We start from the raw sequence: 11,356 nt of genomic DNA, 5'->3' as shown, positions 1-11,356 counted from the left end.
TGCATTAAAAAAATCTGTCAATCCACCAACTGTTTCAGCTGTACTTATATATACTGTTGGGTAGTTTCATTTATAATAAAACATCATAAGCTCTTTGTAAATCCCTCTTTAATATAGAAGACTAAATGTACTTGTACCATGTACTACTTCCATTCATCGTTCTTCCTCTCTATTAAGATAATATCTCTTGTCTCATCAGCAGCTCATGGTCATTTTAAAATCAATGTAATACCTCCTGGAGACACAACAGTACAAAGTTAATCTGCTTTTAAATTTTATTTTATATATATATATGTACATAATATACAGCTTTTGCACTCAACAGGAAAAAGAGGAGAAAATTATAAGAATAGTTAAAAGAACTGTACTGATAACAACGTGACAATGGCATCAAACTATGATTTCAGTCAACAGAGCACACCCAGCAACTGTTCTATGACCTGTTTACTATCTATAAAAGCGCTAGGTGAAAGTCCAAATGCGCCCAAAGCTGAGAGCATCATGTGAAAATATATCACTTTATATGTAAAGTAGCACAAATAAACAGGAAAATAGAAATTAATATTTACAAGCATCTTTTTTTAATAAAAAAATAAGCTAAAAGGTCTTCACCGACACACGCAGGGGCACCCACAGACTGGTGATCATTCAGTCAGTGACTCGTAACGCTGGGGTGAAGAGGTTTGACTCGAACCACACGGGACAGTCCCAGTCGTAGACCCTGACCTGGAGACTTCACTACTGGACTCTGGGATGAATTAGGACTTCTACCAATTTGACCTGGGAATACATTAAATAATAAAATAATAACATCAGCGTTCAATTTATTGAAACATACTGTCTCTAAAAGGTTTATATGTACTGCTGTCGTTCACTTTACTAAAAGAAGGTCATTAAAAATCATCAATAAATTACTGACATCGACTGAAATAAAACATTATATGGGGATACATTTTTCAGCTATATTGCCCAGCCCCTCCCTTCACTCATACTGCACCTGGTGGGGTCCACTTGGGTATTTTGCCCCCTGCTGGGCTCAGAGAGAATGTAGATTTTGGTGTGGATCCTGCGGAGGATGAATCAGGTCTTTTGGGTGCAATTTTGGCTGTTGGAGGACTTCTCACCGGCATGGAAGCTGCTGTGAGACAAAGTAGTTCTCATAACAATCAAAGCCAAAGGCTGAATCTTTCTTTGACGAACTTCAAGAACGTACCGGTTGCCTGTGATCTGGACTTCGAAGGTTTTGATGGTTGCTTTTCTTTTTTAGAGGCAGGAGGCTGTTTGGTCCTCTCACTCTTGGTTACTTTCTCCTTCCTTTTTGTTTTGCTGACTTTCTTCACTGTGAATTCCTCATCTTCGCTCTCAGGTGGTTCACTGACATCTTCATCACTTTCTGAATCTGTAAAGGCATTACTTCTAGTTTACTCACACAAGAAAAAAACATAGAAGATCAGTAAATAGACAGAAACCAAATATGGGTGAGAACCTGGTGTCAGTTTGGGCTCGTATTCTTCATCTTCATCTGTAAGCTTTTTTCTGTGCTCCTCAGTGGCTTTAGTGGCAGCCTCCTTTCTCTGTCTAGAAACAGCAAGTGACTTTTTTCCTGGTGTGATTTCATCCAGACCTAAAGAAAACAAAAATGTCACAGCTGCAGACAATTTCCATACTTTTTTAAAATCCTTTTCAAACAAGATTAAATTCAGGACAATGTATTTAGCATGCATGAGGAAATGAAATGTGCAATAAAAGACAAAAATAAGGGGAATTTACCCATAATTGCACTATCCACACTGCAGTTGGACAGATACAAAGAAGTTGGATCTGTGTTTTCATCTACCGGAACTTGCACCTTGACATCTCCGGGAGAAATTGAACAGGAATTTAAGTTGACAACTCTTTAACAATTGACAACTATATTTACGCTTTCAAAGCCAACGCATACCTTTACTGGTGGGAGACAGCTCCTTTATCCCATCTGCATTATTGAGCAAGGACAGTGTAATTGCTGCTTCTAGATCTCTGTCACACAACTTTTCATCCAATGGTCTTCTGTGAAAACCAGAAATAATGTTGAGAAGATTCAAGCCATGTTATATACATAATTATATGTTAAAGATTTTCAACTTTTTATTCAACTGATGGATTAATTTACACTTTTAAAGGGCTCAGGAATGACATACATTCTGGCAGAGTTTTAAGACTCTCAGTCATATCGTGTTACTCTTTGAAATGTGATTGTTTAGCTAAGATCATGTAACTCATACATGCTAATCAGAGTAAGAACACAAGAGTCCCTGATGTCCTGGCAAGGCACTACTGTTTATCTACCAGGGTGAGGTGAGGTGAGATGATTTAATCAAACACTCACACACACACATCCAAGTTCCCATAATAAATGAATCTTAATACATTTCCTTGTTGAAAATAAAAAAGTGACTTTACATGTTCTTGTAGCCGTGCCTATGTGGAGAGTATGTTTACTTTGTAGACTGGTATTTGTAAAAAAAACATTTGTATGCTAAGCTGACAACAAGAGACTGATTTGTTGTTTTCTCTCATTCTCCACCATCTTAAGCATCTTGTTGTGTACATGGTCCACTGGGTCTACTACCTGCTCTTCTGGATCACCGTGGATTGTGAGTTGGACTCTTGACTGGAGGACTTGCTCGATGGTTTCTTGTGCTCCTGTTTCACATCCTCCCTGGCCTTTTTGCTGGGTGGAGCCTTTGCACAGGTGAAATCATCATCTGTCATGACATGAAGACAGGACATGGAGATATGTTGGTGGTGAGAGAAGACCGGGTCTGTGAATGTATGTCTACGGGCATCTGAAGTCACCTGCAAATGAGCTGTAACTAGTGGCAGCATTTAAAAATGATTAAACCTATATAAAACAGTTAACTGTGTGCAGCTCACACAATGTTCCAATGTGCAGGCTGGTCTGAATTACTTAAAAAATGTTTTGTATGCTAACTTAGTCATTAGTAGAGCCATTACAGAGCTAAGAGGTAACAATAGATATATTTTAGTTGATGGCTGTTTGTTGACAGGCATTAAGGGAAATAACTAACTATTCATTCAGAATTAGGCTAATGATTACAGAAACACAGATGTATAAGTAGCGTTAATAGATTAAGAGGCTATAACTTCTCACCATCATCAAAGTCCTTGGCTTCACAGTAATCCACAGTCTTTGTCTTCCTGTTTCAACAGTATACAACGTGTTAGCATTCAACAAACATTAACAATGTCAGGCAAGATGGGACCCCATGAATTAGGGTTTAAAAGCGGTTGTTACAAACCTTGATGGTCGGTCCATTGCTTGTGAAATGAAGAGCTTCTAACGCTTTTTATCCAGCTAACATTAACCACATCAACGTTAAGCTAACTGAAACGTCAACACTGGCACCTGAAGCAAGAAACACAAGCTAATGCTTGCCGGAGAAGCTAGCTAACGTAGCTTTAAATGTCGATCGTTTCAAACGCTAACATGCGTCCGATCATTCACCGAGTGAAATGTGTCTACTATACTAACACGTTAAACCATCTAGTTAAAGTTATGGTTGTTACACAACAGGTAACTGAAGAACGTGCTATGGTTTCAACCAGCCCGCCCGAACCGAGGAGAAGTGACGATTTGTTGACTAAAGTTGACGAAAACCGGAAGCTGATTCGTTTGTTAGGAAAAAACTCATATATCATCTTTGTGACTCTTCTAAAAATTAAAACTGACGTAGAAAATTGTTATATGGTTTGATCTTCAAAAGTAAGGATTATTCAAGAGCCACTTATTTTATTTTTCTGAAAACTAAAGTGTGTCGAATCTGCTTCCGTTAAATACCGTGGCGCTCCTGGGCTGGGCTAAAGGGCTAAACGGATGAAGAATTGCTCAATCTGGTCAGTAAATTGTCTGGTTTTTGGAAATTTGATACCTTTTTGAAGGAAATATAATATATACAGGTCTATGGGGTCTTAATAGTCATTGTGTGTTAATAGTAATATCATGAACGTTTTTGTGTTGTGGCTGTGAACAGCCAGCAGGGCCGAAATGGAGATAGTTAAGCTAGCATATCACTTTACTTTGCAATCAAACAATTCAGTCTAAATACACTTTCAACATAGTACAACAATTACTGTGATTGTTACACCAAAAATACAATTAAAATGACTAAAAGACAACAAATGAATTATGTTTGTGGAACATGTAGGACTGAAAGTAACAATTATTTTTATTATCTGCTTATTTTTTATATATGTGATATCTTTTTCTCCCATTGTTTTCACATGAATTATTTTATTGCCTCATGCCTGCCCCTTGCAAAGTACTTTGTAATTGCTGATTTTGATGATAGCAATATAAACACACTGTATTATTATTATTATTATTATTATTATTATTATAATCTGCTCAATGCTTTGTTGATTAATCATTTAATAGGTTAGTGTATAAAATATATGTTGAAAAATGCCTATCACAATTGTTTGTTTTTTTCCCCAAACAACAGTTCATAAACCCAAAGATATTCAGTTCACAGCAATATCAGATAAACTAGAGCAGTAAATATTTGTATTTGAGTGGAACCTGCAAATTAGGGCATTTTTTCTAGAAACGAACGTTGAGTAGGTTGTGAAAATTGTTGCCGATCAATTTAATGTTGGACCACTGATTGAGTAGCAGTTGATCAAACACTGTCTTTTAATTATATTACTCGTAATAAAAACTAAACTCCAGTGTTTATTTCAGTAAATTAAAACACACGGTGTCTCTGTGCTTCCTGTTCTTCTGAGTAAATATTTCCTATTGCCAGTAAAAAAAAAAATTTTGAGACAGCAAATGCCAAAGAGAGTCTAAAGTAGGTACTCATCCCACACCTACAGTACCAGGCTGCCAAACCTAAGTTTGCATGAGTGAACATGTAGGTGTGTGGGGGGCCAGACTGAAAAAATAAACATCACTAACTTAAAAATATGTATTTAGAGGAAATAATTTATCTTTATTACTAGATATACAGTATATTGAGGGGTCAAAGTACTATAAGGATGTACTTGCAGATACCACTCCAAAATGTTTTCTGATATTAATGTGAAATGTAGTTGTTTTTCAATACGGATACTTGCAGATTTGATCATTGGACTGCAAATCAAATGTTAGCCATCATCTTGTCATTAATATTTTAAATGGTGTTGACTTCATTAGGACGTTTCTGTTTCTCCATTTGCAGGCCATGGCAGTGTCATTTATGCCACTGAGTGAGTTCAGCCAGGCAGTCGGCAGTCCAGCAGATGGCAGTAGGAGTCTGATGCTTCAGGGCCTCAGATCACAGAGGTACAGAGTCTGACCTGCTGATTGACATGAACATGACATGTCCTCGGCCGCACAGTCGCCCACACTCAGGGCGGAAGCAATCACGGCTCCCTCTGAAGTGCAGTAAAAGGGAAATCGCTCAGTTTTTACTGCACTTCTAAGAGAGCAGCAGGCGTCCCGAGGGTTGTCATTTTCCAGTTTGTGAGTGGGTGGCTGTCAGCTGCGGTTTGTCACACAGTGGACCTGGAGGAGACGTTCAGGGGTGTGATGGTCCGTGTCTTCGGACCCAGACAAGGGAGGAAGACATGCAGCCATGGGGCTAAAGGGCCCTGTGGTCACACATTCCAAAACTCCTCCAGCGCTGCCTACAGCCATGACCAAAATATCAGATCCAGTCATGCAAACACTGCGGTCACAACATCACGCTTCCAATCACACGTATAGATGTTTACATTGTGCTCCAGACAACATTACAACAGCTGTGGTAACATAGGTGACTTGTGAACCACCTGAGAAATCATAAACCCACCTTCGTCTTTGCTTAAGGTCCCATTAAATCCCATTTATCTGGCACTTCTACATATATACATCTCTTTTTAACTCAGTACAGGAAATGATTCAGATTTATGTACCGCCTCCACTCTTATACTTCACTGTATGTTCCCAAACAAATGCACGTGACCACTGGTGGAGAACAGAATGTAGTATATATATATGCTTCACTTAACTAAAAGTAGAAATATCCTCCCAAATTATGACTCTGGTAAAAGTAAAATGTACTGCAAATTGTCCCGAGTTAAAAATATTTAGGTATGTGATGTTAAATGTTCAAAATAAGTGAAGTGCGTGTTGTACATTTGGTTCCTATACATTTGTACTCAATGGTGTACAGGTTATTAACTTTGGATGCCTGAAATGAGCATAGTAAGAAAATAATGAGGTACTTTCATTTATGTTAGCACTGTAAGGTTTTTAATGTCCTCTTTTAAATCTCTTCTTATAAAACATAGAGAGTTTTTTTACTTAATTTTACTTAAATTGTCTTTTTATATTTTTTATCTTATATTATCGGAGTGGGTTTATCTATTTTATTCTTATCCAGGTAGCTAGTTAGTAAGTTACATTACTGATATTGTTATCTACATACAAGTGCCCAGCCCATATTGACACCAAAACATATCTTCTTACATATAACATACATTCATGTCCCAAGCTCGACAAATAAAATCTGCCACAGAAAGGTTCTCTTCCGAAAACACAATCCTGTTTTTATTTATAATCATCCAACCTTGTTAGAAATGAAAGGCAGTTCACTAGAAAGAGTAGCCCTTAAATCTTCTTACAGTAAGCCATAAAATCACATAACAAACCATTAAACCTACTTGTTTCTATAGCTAATGTTAATGTTCCTGAACATAATCTGTGATCTTTGAAAGTTCCCCATTTGATTAGATTAATATTTAATTTAATATGTTGTTGATTTTAATTTGCTGCCTTGTGGGAAGCATTTTGTAAGGACCAGGTTTTGAAAAGTGCCCTATAAATAAGAGTTATTATTATTATTACTTACAGATGTATGTATATGTATGTATAATACACAACTGCAATAGAAATATTAATATCTGTTCTTAAAAATAGAATAAAGTATAAAAACACTATGGAAAAACAATCAGAAACAACATTCAGCAAATTCTAAGTTGACTATTGGTGAAAAGGAGGAAAAAGGCTGGATCAGTACAGGAAGTACTGGAATTGCATACAGGAATTATAAATATTTGGTTGATACGGTACATATATGAAAGTTGTTACTGGTAAATTAGATCATACAAGCTGGTCTTTGTATAGCTAACTGACTTGCCTTGTTATATCAAAATGTGAAATGATATACACCTGTTGTATTTCATGATGTTTAACAAACCCATAACTGTGCCAGCAGCCAGTATTACCAGACTATTTTGGAATTAGACGTCCAGCTGGATTTACTAGCCTAGTTGGCAGTCGTGAGGTCATCAGTGGTCTTAATTTGAGCTTGTTAGTTGGAAGTGGTCAGGAGGCAGTTTTCCCCCTCAACCACTGATGTGAATGCCATCATTATGTACTGTATAGCATCTCAGAGTGGTAGTTTGTGTGGGGCTCTCTCAGTCCAGCGCCGTTGTCCTTGTATGGTTGTTCCGCAGGAGACTGCTGTGTTGTTATTTACATTCCACGCAGAGCAAAGAAAAAATAGACTAGTTCTTTACTATTGAGATATTTCAGGTAAAATGCAAAAGGTTGCCATGTTATGCAAGACTGTTGTTAACGTGATAAAAGTACTCCAAAAGAGGTGATTTGTTCCATTTTCTCATAAACTATGTTATTATGCTGCGAGTATTTTTAGCTCTTCATGGAGACAAAATGCTATGTTAATGAGAAAATATATTGGTGTTCTGGAGGGGGCACCAGTTATTTACAAGCCTCAAACTAAATATGTCTTAATGAGTTCCTAAGTGTTTCGGATATCCGGCGTTGCAATGGTAGTGTGATGTTGTTATTGTAACCTAGAAATGGACCTGCGTCAGATGTCTTTAGGCATGGACCAGTGGCAACCACAGCACAGCCACAGCAGCCACGGCTTTAGCCAGGGAACCAGAGTGGGCAGACAGATCTGTCAATCAGTGGCTTCCGGAGTTTGTTTTCTACAACCTCGTCTTCTTAAGTGCATGCTTTCGCTGACTTTTTTTTTTTTCGGCAGCCACAAAGCTAATTGCAAGGGAGATGAGAGTCCGGAGAGGAACGATCACAAAGAGATTTTAGGACGTGTGGGCTTGTGACTGCACAAACTTAGTTTGACAAGTTTGGAAGACAGACAGATTTCAGCTATGAATCAGACTTTTGCACAATTGAGTTTGAATGTTTAACATCTTGCAGGTGACTGACAATCATAGGGAGTGCTGGTTTAAAGGTATTTATGTATGTGTTTAGTATGCTAAAGCAGTTGTTCCCAACCTTTTTGGGCTTGTGACCCCTCCTCACAGGTTATAATGGCCTTATGCTGCGTTCATGGGATCACATGGGATGGATGGTAGAGATGGGAAAGATTCCCATGTTAATGGCTTTGCAAGTCATCAAGACGGTTGTATGGATACAGAGGTATTTTAAAACAATACAATATTATTAAATTAAATATTAAATATCTGTTAAATTTTGATTTCATTACAATGGTTTTTGGCTGATGTGAAACGTCCATGTTTGTTTGGTTTTCAGGCATATCAGAGGTTCCCTGTCATAATTTCAAGTTTCCTTCTTGGTTTTGTCTCATTTGAATGATTTTTAGAGGTTGAAAATGTCCAGTAGTTCACAAGAAAAAATTAAAAATGAGAGAAAAGTAAGCATAAACAAACTATTTTCTGTACAGATCACTTTAATGAGGAAGTCCACTGATTTTACAATTCAAAGTCTGTTTGCAGGTCTTGGAAAGTATTCACTGCATATGTGAAAGAAGATGTATAAGAAAGCCTTTTGTGGCTCCAGAGGGAGCTGCGATACATCCGATAAACTGCATCAAGTGATATCACTTGAGTCAGCTTTTCAAGTTTTGAAAATTAAAGAAAAGTTTGAAAGGAGTTTGAAAGATTTGATTTTACCAGACCTCTGTAGCCCGCTTCTCGTCTCCGCTTGAGGCTAGCTAGCTACTAGCATAACCTACCCAAATCTCCGACCAAAGTGTCAGCGGCTGAGTTGTAGGTGCCAGGTTTTGACAAGGAAGAAGGATGTATGCATATCCCTGGTTCTGCAGCATTCATTTTGAAACTTTTTTTAACTTTTGTGAGTCTGACATTGTTATAGGAATGCCCTTTGGCGATCCAATCCCAGTTTGGGAACTGCTTGGCTACAGCAGAGCAGAAAGACATTTACTGCACATGAGTAGAGCAAAAGCCATGTGAAAAAGCAATCAAGGCTTTTACAAATTCCTATTTGCTTAGTCATCATGACAAGACGTTGCTGCTTGTGTTTTTGGGCAGGGTTATTGGCAATATCAGGCTCTGGATCAGGAATCTGCAGAATGATTATATGTGTTGACAAGACGGCAGGGATATAAACAGCATCAAAGGGCCGGCAATAATTCAACGCTGCCAGTTTTACACTGTGACACCATTTAAAATAGCATCTGTAACGCTGCATTGTTCCCTGCGCTCCTGCGTGGCACTTGAAGGGCACCCGGGGAGCAGTCTCATTAGGACGACCTTTTAACAGGGAGGTCACAGGCAAAAGGACACAAGCACATGAGACCTGGGTGACTTATGTCTAGTCATGCCTGGGATGCACTGCGCTCGCTGCCTCCTCATTTGTTGATAGATCAGCTGCATCAGATTCTCTGTTGTGCGTTTCCCACAAAGTGCTCTTCACAAAACACACGGCCATCTTTGATAACCAATAAGTGTCTACATGCTTTTGACAGCAGCAGGGTCTCAGCGCACTTACTGTTGCTATTCCAGGGACTCTAGTTTCCCACAAGGAGTCATGAGCTCAATCTGTAATCTGTGTCTGTTAGTTAAAAATAGTCACAACTTGAGCCAAAACAGACCAGAAGAAACTCGTAATAATCTTTAGCTCTGGCTCAGGGGTCCATTGTAGTCAAATGATGCCCTGAGGTAATGTATTTTATTTTGATATTCCACTGAGACACACTATCTGCAATGCAGGGATGGCACAGTTTTCTTTACTATGTTTAGCTGAGCATCTGGACAGCACATTATGCATCAGATGAAGCCAATGTGGTGTCGTAAACACTCATTGTGTTTACACTTTGTGCTTATATGTTATGCAGAGACTTCCTGTTAAAAAATAAAACTTCTCTCAAGTTTTATTCAAAGATAAGTGACATTGATCCCAGTCAAACCACATGCCAGCGTCCCAGTGCTGCAATGCAGTGAGTTATCATTTCTCACACAGGCACTGGATGTCTTAACATCTGTTTGACACCAGAGGGCGATGTCCACATGTGAGAGGGGAGGGTTGAGGTGCAGCAGGAGCATTTTTCTACAGTGTTAAAGGAAAGTTTTGTACAATCTGGACTGTCATCCAAAATTAAAACGTATTGCATACTCCAGTACACCATGCTTTAGTTTGTCAGTCATGTAACTTATTGTTCACCTTAGATGAAAGGTTGACAAATCAACATAAACATAATTATATTAAATATATAAATAATCATAAATACAAAACATTACAACCAACTATTTGGGTAACAATGGATCCGCAATACAAATGATGGCCTGAACTACAAAAGTTATATCCTGCTTCTACAAAAAACAGTTTTTCATCCTCCTCTCTTCTTCCTGTCATTCCACACCTGCCCACCAGCCGTCACTACTGAGTTTCCCACTCAGATCATCACTTGGCCGATTCACCTGCCCACGCAACTGCTCCCCGTTCTCAATCTGCTGACGCTCACCGTCTGCCGGGTCATTTTTTGGTTCCTGGGCTAGTTGTACCTGTTCAGTTGAACCATAGACATTTTAATATTATATATTTTTTTAATATAATATGTTGTCATATAAGGATAAGCATGTGTTACTAATAACATTAATGATGGCTCAGTTCTGTTCAAGTGTCCCAGTAAGCCAGGACCCTGGAACTGAAGCAGCTAAATAGAATTCAGCCATCATTCATTTTATTATTCACACCTGTGCTTTTCCTACTATGACAGGTCAAAACATCTGACATGAAAAAGGCCACTCTGCCCATCTTTGGACTGCTGCCTGCTTGCCTTTTTACCACACCTGTTTTGCCTCTAGTGACCTGATTTTGGGTATCAGACCTGTGAGTGTTACAAAGGTAAAAACATAGTTATGTTACTATTATCTAACATTTTATTGACTAAATGATTCATCTGTTAATTTAAATAATCAACAAATTATTTGTTTATGAAAATATGAGTTCCAGGTCTAGCCTAAAAATGATGAATCCCTTTTTTTACAGCAGCTCAAACTAGAAAAGGAGAATCTCCTGATGACTCTTAAGAAATCTGGTCTGGGTAAACCACAACCTGCCGCTGATTCTTCTGGATCA

The 11,356-nt window shown here is 38.3% G+C and overlaps 1 protein-coding gene across 1 annotated transcript; it reads right to left on the bottom strand.

The window, feature by feature from the left end:
* Positions 1–268: 268 nt before the first annotated feature.
* On the bottom strand, positions 269–3,319 carry rad51ap1 (RAD51 associated protein 1). The gene is made up of 9 exons (XM_070928704.1): positions 3,303–3,319; positions 3,155–3,201; positions 2,612–2,747; positions 1,943–2,049; positions 1,771–1,857; positions 1,487–1,624; positions 1,214–1,399; positions 998–1,138; positions 269–780 (listed from the first exon to the last, which is right to left on the bottom strand). The coding sequence occupies exons 1-9, from the start codon at positions 3,317–3,319 to the stop codon at positions 653–655; spliced, it is 987 nt and encodes a 328-aa protein (XP_070784805.1). The 3' UTR covers positions 269–652.
* Positions 3,320–11,356: the final 8,037 nt, after the last annotated feature.

This window comes from Enoplosus armatus, chromosome 22, assembly GCF_043641665.1.
Source record: "Enoplosus armatus isolate fEnoArm2 chromosome 22, fEnoArm2.hap1, whole genome shotgun sequence".
NCBI lineage: Eukaryota > Metazoa > Chordata > Actinopteri > Centrarchiformes > Enoplosidae > Enoplosus > Enoplosus armatus.
The sequence above is the reverse complement of the archived record's forward strand: the minus strand, read 5'-3'. Positions and strand labels throughout refer to the sequence as shown.

Excerpts from the sequence above, each read along its gene's own strand:
- rad51ap1 (XM_070928704.1), bottom strand. Across the intron at positions 1,858-1,942 it reads GCTGTCTCCCACCAGTAAAG|ATGTCAAGGTGCAAGTTCCG; the intron begins GTATGCGTTGGC and ends TTTCTCCCGGAG. Across the intron at positions 781-997 it reads ACCCAAGTGGACCCCACCAG|GTCAAATTGGTAGAAGTCCT; the intron begins GTGCAGTATGAG and ends ATGTATTCCCAG.